At 34.4% G+C, this 21,444-nt stretch overlaps 4 protein-coding genes, 1 long non-coding RNA gene and 1 other non-coding gene across 17 annotated transcripts; 4 read left to right on the plus strand and 2 right to left on the minus strand.

The window, feature by feature from the left end:
* Positions 1-145: 145 nt before the first annotated feature.
* LOC143897019 (phospholipase A2-like) lies at positions 146-5,582 on the plus strand. Its single transcript, XM_077405310.1, has 5 exons — positions 146-385; positions 2,027-2,337; positions 4,295-4,454; positions 4,760-4,900; positions 5,148-5,582. Exons 2-5 carry the CDS (start codon positions 2,043-2,045, stop codon positions 5,215-5,217), a joined length of 666 nt encoding a protein of 221 aa, XP_077261436.1. The 5' UTR covers positions 146-385; positions 2,027-2,042; the 3' UTR covers positions 5,218-5,582.
* A 75-nt stretch (positions 5,583-5,657) lies between these two features.
* On the minus strand, positions 5,658-12,811 carry Su(r) (dihydropyrimidine dehydrogenase su(r)). Its single transcript, XM_077405280.1, has 16 exons — positions 12,566-12,811; positions 11,897-12,007; positions 10,903-11,235; positions 10,281-10,589; positions 9,770-10,096; positions 9,401-9,611; positions 8,752-8,936; positions 8,166-8,381; positions 7,911-8,075; positions 7,622-7,774; positions 7,421-7,541; positions 6,906-7,168; positions 6,522-6,698; positions 6,232-6,456; positions 5,987-6,144; positions 5,658-5,887 (listed from the first exon to the last, which is right to left on the minus strand). Exons 1-16 carry the CDS (start codon positions 12,611-12,613, stop codon positions 5,815-5,817), a joined length of 3,075 nt encoding a protein of 1,024 aa, XP_077261406.1. The 5' UTR covers positions 12,614-12,811; the 3' UTR covers positions 5,658-5,814.
* A 129-nt stretch (positions 12,812-12,940) lies between these two features.
* On the plus strand, positions 12,941-19,178 carry LOC143897014 (odorant receptor Or1). 12 transcript variants are annotated; one of them, XM_077405297.1, is made up of 8 exons: positions 12,974-13,490; positions 13,627-13,704; positions 13,797-14,821; positions 15,614-16,152; positions 16,342-16,441; positions 16,499-16,606; positions 16,671-16,826; positions 19,054-19,178. In XM_077405297.1, exons 3-8 carry the CDS (start codon positions 14,564-14,566, stop codon positions 19,117-19,119), a joined length of 1,227 nt encoding a protein of 408 aa, XP_077261423.1. In that variant the 5' UTR covers positions 12,974-13,490; positions 13,627-13,704; positions 13,797-14,563; the 3' UTR covers positions 19,120-19,178. The 12 variants fall into 12 exon arrangements, 9 of the variants coding, with proteins under 9 accessions (XP_077261420.1, XP_077261422.1, XP_077261421.1 ...); XM_077405300.1 differs by having other exon boundaries at positions 13,797-14,633; positions 14,695-14,821; positions 16,342-16,606; XM_077405298.1 differs by lacking the exon at positions 19,054-19,178 and adding an exon at positions 17,136-17,493.
* Trnag-ucc (transfer RNA glycine (anticodon UCC)) lies at positions 15,322-15,393 on the plus strand. The gene has a single exon. It is a non-coding gene; the product is annotated as a tRNA-Gly (tRNA).
* On the minus strand, positions 17,259-20,365 carry Yip2 (yippee interacting protein 2). Its single transcript, XM_077405303.1, has 8 exons — positions 20,086-20,365; positions 19,291-19,457; positions 19,078-19,209; positions 18,567-18,831; positions 18,250-18,425; positions 17,943-18,143; positions 17,635-17,789; positions 17,259-17,567 (listed from the first exon to the last, which is right to left on the minus strand). The coding sequence occupies exons 1-8, from the start codon at positions 20,102-20,104 to the stop codon at positions 17,483-17,485; spliced, it is 1,200 nt and encodes a 399-aa protein (XP_077261429.1). The 5' UTR covers positions 20,105-20,365; the 3' UTR covers positions 17,259-17,482.
* Positions 20,366-20,476: 111 nt separating this feature from the next.
* Positions 20,477-21,196, plus strand: LOC143897022 (uncharacterized). The gene is made up of 2 exons (XR_013256823.1): positions 20,477-20,592; positions 20,704-21,196. It is a non-coding gene; the product is annotated as an uncharacterized LOC143897022 (long non-coding RNA).
* The last annotated feature ends 248 nt before the right edge of the window (positions 21,197-21,444 follow it).

Consider the following 21,444-nt stretch of genomic DNA (forward strand, 5'->3'; position numbering starts at 1 on the left):
AATATTACTCTATATGGCATTTATGGATAAACAGAAAAAAGAAGGCAAGCAAACGCGATCTACGGAAAATTTGTTCATTGTCAATGCGCACATCAATAATTTGCCCGTATTTTTACCGCTTGTCATTTGTCAATTGCGAACTTTTATCTCTATACTGTCTACATAGATAATGCTGCGTGATGTATATTTCTAGCAGAAATTCTCCTTGGGCCCACACTTTTAACATTTGCACAAATGGTAAATGATAAATTTAATACCGTTCGGCTTATCATCGGACTAACCGATCCACTTCCGTCTGCGCTCTGGTACAATAAAGTATCGACGGTATTTAAGCGAAGTATCAAGTTACCGGAGCCAGTTTGCATCATCAGTTAGTTGCAACCAGGTAAGCGGACGCATCGCACCGTGAAATTTTTCGCAGATGGATTAGCGAGTCGCGAACAAGCTCTCAGAAAGGATGTTTTGAAACTTGCTAATCTATTAATCTGCTTTTTATACCAATTTGAATAAATTTCATCATGTCATGTTTTTAATCGTTAGATTTTGAAAGAAACAAGTATAACATTTTTTAACATAATTTTATTATAATTTATCATCTATTATAATTTTATTCCGAACTAGAACTCGTATTACTTTTTACAATTAGTTGCAGCCTTCAATGTTGCTTCGTTTAAAATTAAAATTAAATAATTGAAAAATAAAAGAAAAGATCGGAAATATCATTAAAATAAAGAATTAAAAAATATCGGTGTGCTAGGATAAACAAATTTAATTTGACAATAAAATCATTTGTTATTTAAGCTATAAACTTATTTAAATATCAAATATTATTGCAATTGTGACAAGCAATTAGATGGTTGTATTATGTATGAAAAAAATGTTTTATTTTGTTTTATTTTTCCGCTTCTTAGGGGAATTAAATTTATATTAAACAATACATCAAATAATAATAAGAGAAATAGGATCGTAACGATATACAAACAATTAGAATCAAAAGCCATGCGATCCAAGCTTAGGTCTTTGAAAGCCTTATATTAGTTTTTGTATACATATATGTCTATATATATACATATAATTTTTCCAACGAACTGCGCGCCGATTATTTGTCGGACTTAAAACACAGTAATTGTTAAAATTAAAAACCCACTTAAAACCCATTAAAAGTAAATTATATGTATATATATAGACATATATGTATACAGAAACTAATATAAGGCTTTCAAAGACCTAAGCTTGAATCGCATGGCTTTTGATTCTAATTGTTTGAATACATCAAATATACTAATGAAAGACGGAAAAAATACTCGACTCATAAATTATTAAAGCATCTTCACGTCTTATATCTTTTATATTTTTCAAAGAAAAATCTTCTCGAGAATTGAAAAAGCTATAGCGATATAAGAGTTTCTTTTTCCAAACAGTTTTATGTTAGAGAATATTTTTATCCGTGATTATGGACAATGATCTATCGTCTTTGTTTTAGGACCGGTTATTCCAACCTGTTAATAAACTAACTAATAGTTAAATCATATGTAATATGTCTTTGTTTATCTTTTACATCAGACAAAGATAGACACATGATTTAACTGTTAAATAAAGTAGTATGAGGACCCTCGAAATTAAAATAAGAGAAGTGAAGGTTATCAGGGTCAGACGCAGATCTCCGTGCGTAATATCAGAAATAACTGATTTATTGGTCGTTTTGATTTACATCGATCCGGTTCGTAAATCGAACCGACCGATGTAAATCAAAACGACCAATAAATCAGTTATTTCTGATATTACGCATGGAGATCTGCGTCTGACCCTGATAGCCTTTACTTCTCTTAATTTAACTGTTAGTTAGCTTACCAATAGGTTGGAACAACCGGCCCTTAGTGTCCAAAAACTAAGATTGTTGGCAGCTGCTTATTTCATTTTTTTTTTTTTTTTTTTTTTATCTTCATCTCGATTTTTTATCCATGATTAGGATACATGCATTTGTTAAAAGGATTCTCTCCCACTGTTCTGCCATCATTTATTCCAGGTGAATAGACAACGTGATGTCGCGTGTATTCGTTTGCCTCTCTGTGCTCTTCATCTTCAGCATCGCCGTTCGATTTGGCGATTGCGAAAACAACACCACTCAACCCGACATCAAATGTGATGATGGAAATATCACACCTGGTTCCGATAAAACTCGTATGTCGAGCCTCGAAAAAATATTGAAGGGACTAATGTCGCCCATAAATATTGCGGATAAAATCTTGGGGAAGAACGATTCGGAATCTAAAGACGCAGGATCCTTCGGCAAAGTTCTCGAAAAATTCAGCAAATATGTTCACTTTATCTATCCAGGTAATTCGATCATCTGCAGTCGAGAAACTTACAGGAAGAACATTATAAATAGCAAAAAAATGAATGTCGTAGAAACTCTTCATTTTTTTAATATTTAAAAGTAGAGAGAGATAGTTTTTCATTACATGTTTACAGGAGAATGTATACAGGATATTTTAAATATTTCGATATCACAGGACTTACTTTTAGTATTTTTGTCAATATTTTTTTATTAATATTTCAATACTGTATGCTCTTACATTTTCAAGAAAGATAAGTCAGTTTAAAAACGCTAGAAGCGAAAAAAGGAAAATAGGTAGAAATAATTTGTTTCAAAGTTACGAATCTTATATTCGAGTTAAGGAATTGACTATTAAAATAATTTCACATAGGTAAATTCCGCACATCTGATTTCCATGTGTCTTTTTTATGACGGTTAATGAGTCTCTAACGGGAACAATTAAAAAAATCGAAAACATAATAGAAGATCTTGCGAATATTTGCGAAACACAGACCATTATCTTTTCAAGACTTACATTATATTAATTATATATAGATAATTTATACATGAATATGTCACCCGGTCGATTAAACTTTTTTAGAGATTGATGAATTGACGTTAACTGATCATATGCGTAATGTTACCTTGAGTTTGAACAATTAGCTACTATTTTTACAGGTGCTTTTGCTACTTTGTAGAGCATTGTAACATTGATACGAAGATTTGTTGCTATTGCTAAAAAAAAAAAAAAAAAACAGAATTTAACACATGCAATGCAAATGATTGTCAAGTTAACATTTCATTCATTTAATTCCGAGAAATAAAATTATCTGTTTAACGACATGTGAAGTACTGAAGAAATTTACATTTCTTTCGCGGTATTTGTTAGTAATAGCTTATCAATATGATTTATTAAATTGAAAAGATTCTTAATGTTTGGAAAAATTTAATCAGCTAGTTAATATATTTATGTGTAATTATTCGTATATAATTAATCTATAAATATATAACTCCCGTGAAAAGAAAAAGGTAGATGATTGTCTCTTGTGTGTGTATAATTCACAAATAGGCACCAGATATTTTATTTTAATGGCTTATTAATTTTGTGGAGAAACGAGGAAAACATTGAGTATAATTAACTCATACAGTACGAACTTCTGCTGAGAATCGAAAACATTTATAAGATATAAAAGATGGAGAAACAAAATTAAAATTTTACGTTTTAGAAAAAATAATTTGTTTAAGAGAACTTGTATGGAATTAGTTTATTAGATAGGGTCAATATTAATCGTAAAAGAATTAAACATTTCAAGAAACATACTTTTCATCATTACAAACGTTGTACTACAAACAAAAAGAGTCATTACATCGCAAAATATTGCAAAGGCTTGTCGGAAAATTCCGCAACAAAAATAACATCGAATGAAACTGTTGATGCGTTCAAGGATCTTACTGTAGGAAGTTTTTTTTATCTCAGAATCGTGCACGATCAGATACTGCCGTAATTTTAATGAGGCAGGTGTGTAAATTGCACGTTTAATTTCCACGATGCAGGAAATTTTTAAGCTGAATGCAATTGGATATCTTGAATTTGCTCAAGTTGAAGACAATCGATATTTTAACGTTATTAATGAATTTCTATCTGTCTTTTAATTAAAAAATTTAAAATTTGTTATTACTCTCGCAATTCTAAAACTCATATCTTTTAGGACCCGCAGTAGAACATAAGTTAAAATAACATTATTTTTTTTATCAGTTGCATATATTTTTTTAATGTTGGTGATTTATGTTATTTCATTAGCAGCTTTATTCAATCCACATTAGAAATTAATTCCGTTAGTGACACATGCGTAATAAAGCATGTATTTGTGACCACTTGTGACACAAGAAGAAGGATTAATTATTTTATTGTTAATAATTAGACTTTCTTTTACTATCATTTTTCCTTTATTCCGCCAATGATATGATATGCGTTAGGAACACTCTGGTGCGGTAGCGGAGATATAGCACGTGAAGAACGCGATCTCGGTGTTTTCAAGAGAACAGACGCCTGTTGCAGAGCGCACGATAATTGCAAAAACGATATCTTGGCCGGCAAAACGGAGGTCAATCTCAAGAACAACGGTATTTTCACAAGGTAATCGAACGAGCGAGATAATACGAGCATTACCCTCAACATTTATCGTAGTCGTATCTTTCGTTGAACTTTTATTATCTTAACGTCTGCAAGAAATCTTGCAATACTTGCATTACTTTTTTATCAAACATAACTTTCACGTGACAGATGCAAAATAAGTCTAGCGTCTAGCACAAGTTTTATTATCGAATTTAATATTTACACATTTATTCTTTTACGAAATTATAAAGTTATTTGGCTCGCGTTGTTTTACTGCTAATTTTTAATTAACTTATTACTAAATCTTTATAATTTTCTGAAAACAGGTCTGCTTGTACTTGCGACAACCAGTTCTACGATTGTCTGAAAAATGCCTCCAGTCCGATCGCGTTTAAAATTGGATTTATGTACTTCAATATACTGCAACCGCAGTGTTTCGAATGTGTATGTCCGACAGCAGATTGCAAGTAAGACACATTGAAAAAACAGATAATTACATTTATATATATATTATCTATTTGATTTTAATTCTTATAAATATCGCGAGTTTAGAGAAACGTGTCTAAGTTTAGACAATGAAAAGAAGTTTGTATGAGATATATATTCTACATAATTCTATATAATATATAGAATTTACTTTGATTGTTTTCAACGTATTAGATATTTTAAAATAAAAATAAAAATTCCGGCTAAGCTTGATTGAAACAATTTCAGCCTTGAAGACGATACGGAGTGTAAGGACCAGTGCACGATGTACAAGTGGGTCAGCAGTCCCAAATATTAAGTTGAATTAAAAATCGTAATAGCAGACTTACGAGTTTGATGAAACAAAAAGGAAGATTCTCAACTCTTGACATAAAAATTGTATGTTTTTCTTTAATATTTGATATTATTTTACAAAATTCACAATTTTATTTAGCTCGATTTAAGAAAAAGATAATTAGTGATTAGACTCCTTATTGTTAGATTAAGACAGATGAGAGAATACAACTTTTATTTTTTTAGAAGCTATTATTGTGCATAATATACTCTAAAATTATGTGTTTACTTAATACGTGCACTGATGCATTGTAGTGGCGGCGCTATGTAAATAAAACTTAATGATGTAAATAGAACTTGACGGCTACAATAAACTATATGCATCCTTTATCCTATTTTTTTCAATTAAAATATTTACTAAAAATACTGATTACAGGCTTCTCTGAAGATAATTATCGATACTAATTACACGATGGCTGATCTATCGTTTATTCCATTATATGTATACTACATAATATTTTCTCTTTACCTGTTAATGATGTTAACACGATCATTCAGTAATCAAATGTTTGTACGCAGAAGATGCTATCGTAATTCTCTTTGGATAAGAACGTGGACTTGTTCAATAAATTTTAATCGTATTTTTCGACGGCACACCTCTTTTAATTACATGTGGAATCGTTTTTGGGACCATACTGAAAATAAAACAAATAATAAGGATAAATCGGAAAACAACAATTGAAACTGAAGATCAAGATAGAACATGGATTAGATATTTTATCTTTGCAACTTACGTGATGCAGTCGATAATCGGACAGACTGATAAGCAAAGCGTACACCCGGTGCAGTCGTCCGTCACTTTTGGGATGTGGGTGTCGGGGTCGAAGGTGATCGCTTGATATCCGGAATCCGCGCAAGCCATGTAGCATTTGCCGCAATTTATACACATGTCCTGGAAAAGGATGGCAAGTAAATGCAAGATTACGTTTCGTAATAATAAATAAAATAAATCAAGCGATTGAAATATCATTTAACATACATCGTCGATCAAGGCGACCACTTGTTTCTTGTCATCTGAATCCTTAAAGTTGCCGATATAAAGTAACGCTTTGCCGGTCACATCCTTGACAGTAGGTATCGGTGCGATTGGTCCTGGAGCCGGTCGCATTACCTTGACGACCTCATCCAAGGGATTCGAGTGCATTTTCAGCTCGGCTATCTTCTGCTCGCGCAGTTTTTGATACACGCCGAAATACGGTACGTTCTGTAAAAATATCTTTTAATGATCCGTTTACTTACATCGTTGAGATATTAATTGTTAATTCTTACTTTGCCAAGGGCATGTTGCAAGGAAATAGGTTTGCCTTTTTGATGTTTCAACGTCGGTGGACTCTGACCATCCCAATCCTTCACCTGCGCCAAGCTCTTTAGATATAATAACGCTTTCAAGCCGGTCACATAATCGTCTATCAGTGTAAAGTCTTGATTTTGAACGGCGCTACAGATCTATTAAAAAGTACTCGGTTAGTTTTTTTCATTTCTGATAACATTATAAAATCAATGGAATTTTTGTTGTAAAATAATGATTTATTTTTTTCTGGATGGCATTCGTTATGTGGAAAATATGAAGTGATGGCAATGGCAATGGAGAACCAGCACAAAGAAAGAAAATGATTAGATGTAGCGTGGAGATACGAGGAGATTCGGTAATACCTGGACGACTGATGCACCGCAATGCAAGAACTGCAGCGCGACTTCGGCTGAGTCGACGCCGCCGGTACCGAGTATTGGAAATCCCGGAAGATGCTTTGAGATCCTTGAAATAGCTCTCAGGGCTTGGGGTCTAATGGCGTTTCCTGACACTCCACCATACGTTGTGAATTTATTAAGGCCGACCGCCGGCCATGGAGTCGCATCGGCTTGCAATCCCATTAATCCTGATACCGTGTTAATGGCGGTAACGCCATCGGCCTTGCCTGTGTCATAAGCAATAATTATTTATTAATTAAATAGATGTTATATTAGATTTTTTGACATGCGACTTTTGATAAAAATTTTATCAGCTTAAGCGATTTAATAGGCGCGTGAAGTTGCTTTGAATATTATGTCATTCTTAATAAAAACATATTTAAATAGAAGATTAACACATAATTATTCAGCACTGTGATTTATGTTGTTATTTTGCTCGTTATAATATGCATCGCTTTAATATAAATAATTTTAATTACCCTCGTAAGCTGCCTTGGCGATAGAAAGAATGTCGGTGATGTTTGGTGTCAATTTGATGAAAAACGGTATCTTGACGGCTTCACGAACCCATCTGGAGATGTCTCTAACCAGTTTAGGATCCTGAAATTAATTGAATTTTTTATTTTTAACTAATCTCATATTTCGAATTATAAAAAGAGAGAAGAAACAAATGGACAAACCTGTCCACAAGCCAGACCCATTCCTGATTCGCCCATACCATGCGGGCACGATAGATTTAATTCTAAGCCGTCAGAACCAGCTGCTTCCACTTTTCTCGCCAATTTCGTCCAATCAGCCTTGTTATACGTGCACATAATACTCGCAATAACGATCTACGCAAAAATATGCGATAAAATATAGCAAATGAAATGTTGGTCACTAGCAAATTTTATTATATATAATTATTTTAATTTTATTATTCATTATATGTAAACTGTATTATATAAGTAAAGCAAAAAGTATACGTACCTTTGTGGGGAAGTCTCGTTTTAGTTCAGTAATACTGCCGCACCAGTAATCGGCGGTTTTCTCGGATATCAATTCGATGTTCAGGAAGCTACCCTGCTCGGGTCCGTAATGATGACGAGATGTCGTGCCTTTGACGATGCGTGGCGATACATTGATGACGAGATCCTATAACGAGGTATTGAGAATACGGATTTGGGAATGAAATATTATGTAATTTGTATACTTGGCGATCAGTTCTTAATATGAAACATATACCTTGTCTAAGGCGAAGGTTTTTGTGATAGCGAAGGCCCAGCCGGCCTCAAAAGCTCGCCGGATCATCGCACTGGAGGTACAAGGTGGCGCAGAAGCAAGACCGAAAGGATTCTCGAATTTGATCCCGCATACTTCAACACTGATGTCAACATCATCAACGGCAGTATGGAACTTCGGTAACTGCGGGGTTTCCGGTACCGTCGAACCGTACAATTCCTGGGTAATGCAACAATCAAGATATAAAAAGACAGTTGGAACGGCAGAAATTACTTTATCCATTTTGGAATTAAGAGATATGAATTTATACAAATGAAATTTTATCTTGCGCGTTCTATAAATTTATTTATACGTACGTAAAAATAAGAACGAATTTGCATTTATATATATTTATATAGATTAATTATCAAAATCATTGCATTATTATATTATTCATAACGTTAAATTCATTCAGAATGTATAATATTTTACCTTAAAGGAATCTTATACTTTCGCAATACTGCATAAAGACTTGATGACCTTATTATTAATGGAAACAATTAATGGAGACATTGTTTGACATTGATACTAACTCTTCAAGATACTATACCTGTATGTATTTGTGAATGTACCATGCAGCTGTCTTTCCATCATTCACGGATTCCACGGTCGTCTGGGCAACACCCGCAAGGTCGCCTCCACAGAACACACCTGGTACCGAGGTCATCATTGTGATCTCGTCTACATCCGGCAGGTCCCATCCGTTCATTTTAACCGGTGCCATGGCACGCTTCACTGTTTTTAGAGTGGAAATAATTTTTCTTTATTTTTCTTCCCAGTTAACATGAATGTTGCATAAGACGTCGTAAATAAGACAACTAAGACATCTTTACGACGTCTTATGTTATCTGGGTTGTTTCTATTTTGCTCGCATTGTCTTTTTAAAATTTTATTTAATTCATAATACGTATATATTAACTCAAATTTTTAGAAATTGTGAGAAAATGGTATTTTCTTACCATAAATATATTATATATTATTTCGACGTATATAAAAAGACTCCTTAGACTTCCAGAAAAATTAGATAACTAATGAATTTTTTTTAATTTTTTGAATAATTTTATGTCGTCTATATTTCTATTTTATTTCCATTGTCTTGATTTATTTGCATGTTAATCTCTAAAGTGTACAATGTTGTAATCTGTACAATGTTGTAATTTATAATTCTTTGCGTGTACCGAAAGAATATTATTACTCACCAGCAGAGTCGTACAGTCCTGAACCGAAAGCCGAAATTATGAAATCCGCCTTCAAAACAATCTTTTGCTCTTCGTCTTCTATCCATTCGCCATTTTCATTCTGTTCGGTCCTGTAAAATTCGATCGCGGCGATTCTCTTATTACGAAGGATGACTCGTTTTGGCGATTGGAAAGGTATAAATTCACATTTTTCTTCTTTTGCCAGATCCATCTAAAAATAATTTTAAGATATATCAAACTTTTTGCACTTTAATTCTAATATCTAAACTTAAAAAATTACAAGTTTAATTTTTTATTTAAAAAGTTTTTTCTTTCTAATTTCCAAATTAGAGAGATTGGAGTTTAAATAGAAAGAAGACAATTAATTACCTCTTCCGGAACAGCTCGTACGTTGGTGAAGCCTTTTCGGAAAACAACGAAGACTCTCTTAGCACCACATCGCAGAGCGGAAGTGGCGCAGTCGAAAGCAGTATCTCCTGCACCGAGAACGATCACGTTGCCTCGAAGAGATGGGAGTTCCTGGTTACTCTTACAAGCGCACATCCCCGGCTTGCTGCCTTTCGCGACAACGGGTAGAAAACTTTTTGAGGTGAAAAAGCCCATTTCCGGCGTCAGGTTTTCGAAGATCGATATACTTTTCGGCTCAGGTAATCCGATACCTAAAAAAATCGCTTTGTATCCAGAGTCCTGAAGACCCTGAAACATTTCCAAATTTATTCACAATGTGTTAAAATTAATCACACAGACTTTTATAGATTAATATCTTCTAAAATTCGATATTAGATGTAAAATAACGAAAATTTAAAAATATAATAAGCTTTTATTTCAAAGCTGATGCAACAAATTAGTCAACAAATTTTTATTTTTAAGTTAATTTTACCTGTATTGTTAAATCATTTTCAGACAGTGACCTTCCCAATTCGATCTTCACTCCTAAATCTCTGACGAGGTTGACTTCAAAACTAACAACATCATACGGGAGTCTATATTGCGGTATTTCGGAAGAGCTTAATCCGCCGACATACTTTTCTCTTTCGAAGATCGTAATATCATTGTAACCGAGTCGAGCAAGAAATGTCGCGCACGAGAGAGAAGCTGGTCCACAACCAAGCAGAGCAATTTTCGTGCTTGCATGAGGTACTGTTTGATTGGGTATTCTGATCTGAGGAATATTCATTTGCTTGAAAACCTGAGAAAGAAAAAACGATTAGCGCACATAAAAGTCAAAAGTTATTTTTATTATTTAACCATATCGAAACTAAAATATAATTAAATATATCTTATTATTTTAAAAATTAAAGAAATATAAAAATAACTAAGGAAGATGGTTGTTAATGACACATGTTTTCAATTTAGAATTTTTATATAGAGTATAAAAAATATATATTATTCTTATTACATTGATAAACATTTTATCAATGTTAATAATTTGTCTTTGTTGGTATTTTATTTAATGCATATTAATTAATGCATTTTAAATACTTTTAATTAATATTGCCTACATCCATCGCAAAGTGTTGAAGTCCGCCAATGTTAATAGGTCCTTCCTCGGTCGCATAAAGATTACATCCGCCAACGCAAAGGTCGCTAGTTGGACAGACCATGCCGCAAGTAAGACCGAGAGGATTGTCGGACAGGATCGCCTTAGCTGCGCCATAATAATTCTTATTGGAGATTGAAGTGATGAAGGATTTGATGTCCAGTTGCGTGGGACATGATTTTTGGCAAGGTGCATCGACACATTTTAAACAACGTGCTGCTTCCCTTAAAGCTCCGCGTTCGCTCATGGTAGTGTGTTTGATGTCGTCAAAGTTTTTTGTCAGAGGTTCGCAACTCTGAGGAAACAAGAAAAATTAAGTTCTCGCGATAAATGTATCTTGGGGATATTGATATAATATATAATATATTTATGGTAAGAAAATACCATTTTCTCACCATAAAAATTTGAGTTAATATATACGTATATGAATTAAATAAAATTGAAAATCATTCCAAAGTTAAAAAATATAAATGTATTTTATAGAATAAATAGTCAAAAGTTTGAAATTACTACGCAATAGATATTATATTTTATTAAAAAAAAATAATTAATTGTTATGAAAGATTATACAGGTTCATTGATATTTACGAAAAGTCTATTGCTTATACACTATAATTTGTTAAGGAAAATAAAAAATATTAAAAATTGCAATATAAAACATAATAAAAACATTACGATTAATAAGCAGAATGCGCGAATCCAGAATTGCATAATCTAGATTATGATTAGAAAAGAACGTATAACGAGAGTTAAGTCATAATCTTATCGATTGATTAATGTTTTGCAGGTAGAATATTTCTCCTAAATATCTGAATCACGTAACGCCTGATAATATGATAATCGTACATCATTTATGTCAATATTATATCAAAATCGAAATTAATGGTACTTTTACACATATCGAAAAAGTTTTAAGAAATTTGCAGTAAAATTGATATGAATATATTTAAACTTACATCACATTTTTCATGAATGTTTCTTTTCCAGTGTTCCTTGTTCTGTTTGGTGTGCACCGACGGTACGAAATTTGCATGAATTTTGAACTTTGGATTGATGTTTAATATATTCTAAAATACATAATTTATTGTTAGTGAATCAAGAAAGCGAAGTTATCGTAGCTATTATAGTTATCTTCGACATAAGATAAGTTTAAAAAAATTAATGATAAATAAAAGATAAATAAATTAAAGGACTACAAAAATATCTACAATATTTATAAAACTTTAATAGTTTTAATTAGTTTCCTCTCAAAGTTGCAAAAATTCATGGAAGATCTTTATAAATATTCTATAAAAGATAGAAAAAAATAAAAAGAAAGAATTGTCACAAAATGTAGTATAAAAATTTTAGACAAAAATAGAAATTATATTTAAAAATGTATCTTATTATATTATATTAAAAATTATAAATCCAAACAGAAATACAAAGATATACAGTTGAAATCAAAATTGAATGGTTTGTTTTACGAAAAGAGAGTTTTATCTTCAAAACTGAGTTCCAAGAGAATTGCGAATCTCATCTAATGAGCAGTCTAATTATTTGGATTTGCAAACATCTCTCCACCATTTCTGGGAGATCATTTAAGACAGAAATCACTTCTTCACATGCCGAAAATTCGCACTTACTTCAATATCAGGCACGTCCTTGCTCAACATCGGCGCCAGCGATGCCATTTTTTGGAGCTTTTACGAGCTAGCTAGGTTGGCACGCGATTTAATTCAGCTTGTGCAGCGGATTGGCGATCAAGAAACCGGTATAATGAGCAGGAATTGTAAGAGTGGATTGTGAAGTGACAGGTAACTGAAACAACTCGCCTCGAGTTTACCTGCTGGACAGAGAATGGAATCTCAGATCACTACGGTTTACTTCGACTTTTGCGCCTATACTGAGCTTGGATAAACGCTTTATCGTTACGGAGACTCGTTTTGATGACGTAGCACCACGTCGCTATACACACACACTAAAATAGTTTGTGTTGAAATAATCAGCGGGAGAAGTATCTGGAAGATACGCAGTTATCGCTTAGATATTCGTCCGCGCTTATCATGTCGTCGAGCAGCAGCAGCGCGTATGTTATGATAAACCTGTGTATCTTATTTTTGTTTTTTTGTTCCACTTACTAGACTTTCAATGAAGAAAGAAAGAGAAGAAGAACGCTCCAAAGCATTTGTAGCGTCACGTTGACCGTAGCCTAAGGGCCTCCGGACAATGAAAAATATTATAAGGGGAACAAGGAACAGATATTAGTGATTAGAAATAAGAAATCAGGAATAAAGCTGGTGTAACATTAATACGCGGCTTCCGATAGATTAAAAATTTATTGCCAGTTTTATTATTCCTTATTGTTTCCGTTGCCTGTATTTCTCATCGTGCATCTAACTTTATTCTTGATTCTTTAATCCTAATCGCTAATATCTGTTACTTGTTCTTTATATTTTTTATTGTGCGGAGGCCTTTAGAACAATAAAACTGATTTTACACGCGGGGAAAATCCGGACTCATTCACGCATAAACATTGCTGTACTTAATTGGGAAAAAAAAATATTAAAAGCAAGTATTAAATATTAAATTAAATTTTCGAAAACTGTGTAGATTATAATAAATAGCTTAATTTCATTTACCTTTAATTGCTATAAATTTTGCAGTTCTTATAAAGATATGCTTGCCAAATTGTTTTTCTTTTTAGTTTCTCGAGGATAAGACCGATATGAAGTTAATTGACACTGTGTGTTGTCAAACTGTCAACGTTTACTTGTCGCAACACGTATGTACACTGACCGGCAGGAATGCCTGGACATTTTGATATGTATATGACATAGGTATATGTACATGTATATGTATATGTATTATGTCCAGGCATTCCTGCCGGTAGTGTGCCGAGAGAGAATACTGTTTGTCTTACGTCGTCGCTCCATAGAATTTCACAGAGGGAATAAGCAATAACTTGGCTCCATCAATTATTTCTATGTAGATTATACGTCGATCGCTTTCGTAATTGGACGTAATAGCGAGCCCAATGAGCCATGCAGCTACTATAAATAACACTCGCATATGATGAAAGTGGAGCGATTCGATTGATTACAAGCCAGCGTTGCATAATACTGTAATTTCTGCCTTGGAGAACCTATGGAATTTCTCTCAAATTAGAAGAACTCGTCCAGCATTACAAAAGCACTTCAATTTGAGCAATTCAGACGTACAACCGGAAGATAGCATTCGGATGCCGTGGTACATTATACCTCTATGAATCATTAAGCTATAAGAGGTAGCCATAGCTCCACGGGTGATCCTTGCATCTCTTCAACATAAGACGCGATATTAGCACATCATAAACACAAATTACAAGCATTTTATTTGCATTTCTTGCTTCCATTTGATTTATAAATTACGTAATTTGATAATTTAAGTGTGAGATTATTATCTGTGGAATATTCTGTCAAATTTTGATTAAATTACTTAATGAGAATTAACTACATTAAATTGAATTGAAGTGATAGTGAGAAATTGTGTGCCTTGTAAAGAAGACGCAAAAAAGAATCAGACGACTCTGCCTCTTCATAGAATATCTTCGTCATCGAATTGAACTTGAGATATTTATGGAGGTTCGCTTCTTCAATTAAAAAATGAAGGAACGAGAAACGATCGCGCCGAATTTTCATCTGAGAGTGAGCTTAACGATTATCCGCTTCCTGGGTACGTGGCCACCAGCTACGGGCAATTTTCGGTTACTGTATTTGCTTTACACCGCTTGCAGCTTTATCTTCATCCTGGGTATCTTGCTCGGTGCTGAGATAGCAAATGTTCTTGCAAACTGGGGAGATATGTCGAAACTCGTCGCGGTTACGACCTTATTAATGACGAATAGCACCCACGCTTCGAAGGTAATTGGAATTATCTTTAAGCTTGTGACAGAAATAACTCGAAGAGAGACACAGCGAAAAAATTGAACAATTCGAGCTTGAATGCAAGGCAAAATGACTAAGAGTGCACATAGAAAAAGGAGAGAGAGAGAGAGAGAGAGAGAGAGAGAGAGAGAGAGAGAGAGAGAGAGAGAGAGAGAGAGAGAGAGAGAGAGAGAGAAAGTGAGATGAAGAAAATATTAATACTATAATGATTGGATTCTTTGTTAATAATAATTAATAATTTATTTAGAATAATTTCTATTTGTGCAAGTACCGTATTTTTCTCGCCTGGTTTGCTAATTAGAAAAGTAATATTTTATTTGTATGTGTAATTTGAAATATTGTCTTGTTTTTTTGTTCATATTTATCCGTCATTAAACAATCATGCGTATGACTTTTTCAATTTAAAATAAAATGAAATATTTTCTCGAACGATTTTAGGTCGAGATCTAGCACTAAATGTGAAGTGGTAGCACAGTGCGATGGTGGTGTAATGGTTAGCATAGTTGCCTTCCAAGCAGTTGATCCGGGTTCGATTCCCGGCCATCGCACAATTTATTTTTTTTTCTTTTATTATGATATTTTTTATCGTCTGGATAAGATCTCTCAAGTATAACGTCAATTCATCCTTTCTCTAAACCTAAATAATTTTTGTAAAAATTATATCAATATAAATTATCCTTTTATTGATAACTCAACTACACAAGTTCTTGTAACGGATTTTTAACGGTGTGTGAAAAGTAGAAAAAAGTAAAATATCGATATTTCCAGGTGGTCGTTCTTCTTCGTCGTCAGACGCGGATCCAGGCGCTCCTGGACATAGCCAACAGTCCAGCATTTAGTCGCTACGACAAGGTGCACGAGGATCTACTCATAAGCTACACGTGGAAGGGCCTCTTCCATCACGCGGTTTATCAGAGCTTTGGCGGGATAGCGGTGTTGTGTTGGGGTTTTACTCCGATCGCCGACCTGGTCGCTGGTCGTTCGCGCCGGCTGCCCATGGAGGGATGGTATCCTTATAACACGACGGCGACGCCGGCCTTCGAGATTACTGCGGCGCATCAGGGCATCGCTATCATAATCGCTTGCTTTCATAACGTGGCGATGGATACGCTGATGACGGGCTTGATCACGGTCGCCTGTTCCCAACTGGCGATCCTAGAGCGCAATATCATCTCGATTAATAACGAGGAAAGCATCCATGAGGTGCAGAACAATAACGATAAGAACAAACTACTCGCAGTTGATGGGAGAGCCTTGACTTATCAGCTACTCAAGCGATGCGCTGTACACAATAATATGATATTTCAGTAAGTTGAGATATTTAAAAGATTACAGGATGATAGCAAAGTATTGTCATAATTTTATGAAGTTATTCCTCTCTTGAATTTTCTTGAATTAGATTGTATAAATATAATTGTCAAGGATAAGGGAATCGATGAAATTAATTATCCGTTTGTGTTTTAGTTTTGTTTGCGATTAACTGCATTGATTTGCAGTTTTACGAATGAAATCCAGGACATCTTTAGTACTGTCATCTTCTTTCAATTCCTATCGAACTGCGCGATCATTTGTTTGATTGCCTTCAACGTGTCGCAGGTAAAATCGATTGTTTCGACCAGCTTGCTTTACGACTTCTCACGCGATCGGTTGCAGATGAAAGTTTATATCCCGGCGGTGCTGATCGGCATGCTGACATACATGTGCTGCATGACGTATCAAATATTCATCTTCTGCTGGCATGGTAACGAATTGCATCTGCATGTGAGTATTTAAATTGATATTCTCATATATAGATATAGATATGCAAGAAACATGCATTTTTTAGAGTATACGTTTAGTCACAGCCGCCTATTCGAACAACTGGTTCTCCAACAGCGAAAGGTTCAAACGCAGCGTTCAAATCGTGATGACAAGGGCTCATCGTCCGTTTACTTTGAGCGCCGGCAAGGTCATGTCATTATCTTTAAATACTTTTGTGCAGGTTCGTAGACTTTTATCAGACGTTAAAATATAATTCACTTCGCTAAATCCGCTATAAAGATCTAGATTTTATATTACTTTTTTTTTATAGCTGGTGTAAAGCATCGTCGCATTTAATTTTTAGTTGTACAAATCAAGAGCTGTAGCCTTGATACTGAAATAATTAACCTATCTTTTTCTTTTGAATTGATCTTGAATAACACCTACATAATCTAAATATGTGTCAGTGGTTTTAAAACTAAACTGCCTTAAATTTTAAAGCCGAGTCCTAGAACGTTTAAACGAAGCTAATAGTTTCCGTGTATTTCAGATAATGCGGATGTCTTATTCGATTTTTACAGTCCTTCAAGGTTCGGCTGCTTAACGATAAATTCACCGCTAATATCGGATTTTGTAGCCACATATTTTCTTTGAAATTACAAAGAGCAACGAGTTAATTATAAAAGTTTTATTCAATAATGCATCATTATGTGTACACGTATATATAAAGTTTTTCTATATAAAAATATTTTTCATGATTTTGCATGTATCACCAGGACGAGAAAAGAGATTAAAAATTGTTAGCGTTGATAAGTCATACGATGTACACTTACCGTTGGATCTATTTGTATATTACAATATCTTTAAAAAAATAAGCAGCTCAAATTTCTTAATTGATTACAGCGCTTCCACCATTACAGCGATACCTTGACCACCGCCAATGCAAGCCGAACCGATACCGAATTTTCCAGCCTTTCGCCTCCTATAAAAAAATACACATAGATCAGTATATTAATAAAAGCATGCTTATGACGTTTTAATTATGTTACCTAAGTTCGTGCACCAAGTGAGCAGTGATCCTGCTGCCGGAAGCGGCCAATGGATGTCCTACAGCAATAGCACCACCATTTACGTTCAATTTATTCAGATCCAGGTTAAGCTCCTTTGCACACGCCAAAGTCTGAGCTCCAAACGCTTCGTTGATCTATCGGAAATCATATAATGCATGACGTTAATAAATACAAACCTAAACTATATTTTTAAAATTACTTTATATTAATTCATCTTTGTGTTAAAGATGCCGCTTGATATATGAGATAAGATTTTTACTGAATTACTGCATAAATTGAAATCTCACTTCGACAAGTTCCACATCATCGAGTGTCTTGCCCGCAGCTTTAAGTAAGTTCCTGATTGCTGGTGCCGGGCCAATCCCCATAATACTTGGCTCCACACCGACAACGCTGTACCCCACCAAACGTGCCAATGGTTTCAAGCCTTCGGTCTTGACAGCTTCCTCGCTAGCCAAAATAACAACGCTCGCTCCGTCACAGATACCCTGAGAAATGAGAACAGAACGGAGTTAATTAAATCCGGAAGGATATAAAGGTTGATATAAAAAAAAGATCATCTTTGTGAAATAGGAAGAAAAACAGTCTATATACCGATGCAGAACCAGCCGTGACTAATCCATCTTTCTGGAAAACTGGTTTCAGTTTAGCAAGGGTCTCTAGCGTCGTTTGTATGCGCGGATGTTCGTCTACGCCGACAGTTGTATCCTGCTTCTTAACTTTCACTTGCACAGGCACTATTTCTTCTTTGAAATGACCCGCATCGTTGGCTGTAATGTTTATTTTTTAAATAGACATTTAAATTCTACAATTCCAATTTACTTAATTAGGAAAACGATAATAAACTCGCAATTCCGTATTCTATTCATTAATAACAATTTCATAATATGTAGGATTTTATCGATATCTACCAGCTTTCCAACGTTGCTGACTATTCAAGGCAAATTGGTCGACCTCCTCTCTCTTTAAATTGTACTGTGCACCGAGTTTTTCCGCCGTTATACCCATGGGCAAATTGCAATAGGTATCGAGTAATCCAACCCAAAGTGAATCCTCGAATTCATACTTCTGTCCCAGAGCAGTGCCATAACGAACGTTTCTCACAACAAAAGGGGCTTGGCTCATGTTTTCTGCGCCACCCGTCAAGACAATCTTTGAATCTCCCATTAGAATGTTCTGAAATGGAAACATATATGTTGTAGCAAATGCTAGTAACTTTCTCACCATGGCTTATTATTATTTGATATGTTGCTGCAATCTGTTTTACACTTTCGGATAATTATACATGTCATAAATAAAATTCCATTTATTACACTAACAACATTGTTCTCTCTATTGGAATAATATTATTCTTTAGTTATTCTTTGATGATCTCTCTAAATTGAATAAAATTTTTAGAAAGCTATGGAATCTTTGACCAACCTGAGCCCCACTGACAATTGCTTGAAAGCCAGAACCGCATAATCTGTTTACGCTAAGCGCTGGTTTTTGTAATGGGATTCCTGATTTTAACAAAGTGTGCCTTGCCAAGAAAGCACCATCAGAGGATGAATTCTATAAAGGTACGTCAAATTAAAAATACGTCAGCTTAATCATAAGACCCGCTCATTATTATATAAATAAAAACACACTTACCGCTAAGACATGTCCAAATACAACGCTGTCAATCTTCTCCGGTTTTAGGCCTGCTGCCTGGATTGCGGCAGTTGATGTAACAACTGACAAATCGGTCGCACTTTTGTTTACAAACATGCCTCCCATTGTGCCAAATGGAGTGCGCTTTGCAGCGACAATGAAAATACCTATGGCAGAACATTTTAAGGAATTAGAATGCAGTAATTTATTTTACTTTCTTGTCTTCTCTCTTACATCTTGATTTTATCCATTAATCTTCCATAGATAGATTACAATTATCATATTTATGTGTGCTTTACTTGGGTGTGAAACATTCGATAAGCTTGCAACGCAAGGAGAATATATTATACACCATTTTGTCCTTGAAAAGTGATTCCGATTAAACGCCGTTTAACTTATTGACGATAAATTTAATCGACAGAATCGTTTATATAATTCGTCGTCCCTCTGACCCAATCTTTTCTTCCATGTGTTAAACAATACGAAATTAATAATTTTATCCAAAATAGTACAAGTATTATCCAACAAATTAATTACCGATTAAATTAATCGGAGTTTGATCGAACTTGCTCTCCCTTATGAGTCTTGACAAATGCTTTGAACTTTTTGAAGCATTCTTCTTCTCCTTTTTTTTTTAATGAAGAAAGAAGAAGAAGAACATGCTTCAAAACATATGTAGCATCAAATGGACTGCAGCAGTGCAGCCTTAATCAATTGATTATCGACTTAATGCGCATAACAGAACATCTTCGATCGAGGTGTTATTTAAGATGGAATACAAAATTGTAGGTGTACCTTTCGTTACGGCCGACATCGTGGCGAGTTAATTACTGCACAAATCACTTTTAGAACTGTTACGACCGGAATGTGACGAAGACCCGATCAAAATCCAATCATATACCCACTCGAGGCTTAGCAAGGCTCAAAGTCTACCGACGTGGATAGCGATGAACGCGTTCAGCCCATGCTTATCGAAATGTTTCTGCTGTATCATGGCGTTGAAAGAGGAGTGGGAGAGCCGGTGGAGCCGGTGGATTTTCAACATTTGATCTTGTCCTTTTTTATCACGTCGAGCATCTTCATTGATACGCGAGATTGTATCTATTTCTGTATCGTGCAGGCGTATCGTAAATTTCACACATCTTTATACAGTGTGTGTCCAACGTCCAACAAGAGGCAACACAGGGAGCTTTTCAGCAAGCGACACTGGTCGACACAAACATCGTTTTATCTTTCTTTTCTGACGATGAGTAACAAAGATAAAACGATACTTGTGTCGCTTGCTGGAAAGCTCTCACAATCGTACATAAAGAAACATTCTTATATTAAAAATTATCCTCCTCGAAAACCAATACAAATATGAAAATGATGAAATGTTCGTCATAGTTGTGTATCTTTTTTCTTTTCCACAAGGTATTATCAGTTCGCGATAATAATTCGGCTACTTTATTGATAATTAAGGTGACTAAGATACTTTTGTAATTATAATATTTATCTGTTACTGACGTATTGCATTTGCCGTCACTTCGATATATAGAACATAGTCAAAGGTCATGTTTTTCCGTTATGTCTAGTCATCCGCTTTCAACAATCGTTTTTTACAGATCGTTCCTTTTCCCTTTAAATAGAGAAAAGAGCATAAAACAGTCTCTGTGCTGTGCAGACTCCACATTCTTGCATTTGTATCTCCCGGAACAGTAGAAATTTTATTTAGATCGTACGACTTTTATTGTCAGAATGTATATATTTCGCTACAAAAAATTTTTCCTATACATGCAGCTTTTGTTACAACTGTGAGTCTTTAATTTACGATAGGTACAGAGATTTGATTTGTATTCGAGTCTTACAATAAATCTACCTCGCTAATGCGTGTACATACTCGGGTATAGTTGCAGGATTAATACAATGTGGGAAAAACTTCACTTCAAAATATTTTCTAAAAGAAATATTTCGATCAAATGTTTAATATTCTTACGTTACATGTTACAACACATTATATCGATGATGTATACATATTTTTTCACGCGACAATTCCTATTTCAGTCCAAGATATACAATTACATTTTATCAGATGTTAAGATTACGTGGTATTTACAATAGCTGTTAATTTCAGTGCTGCAACAACTCTTTGCAATTTAATAAAACGCAACCATC

The sequence above is a fragment of the Temnothorax americanus genome, unplaced genomic scaffold (genome assembly GCF_048541705.1).
Source record: "Temnothorax americanus isolate GAGA-0224 unplaced genomic scaffold, ASM4854170v1 Scaffold2, whole genome shotgun sequence".
Classification (NCBI taxonomy): Eukaryota; Metazoa; Arthropoda; class Insecta; order Hymenoptera; family Formicidae; genus Temnothorax; species Temnothorax americanus.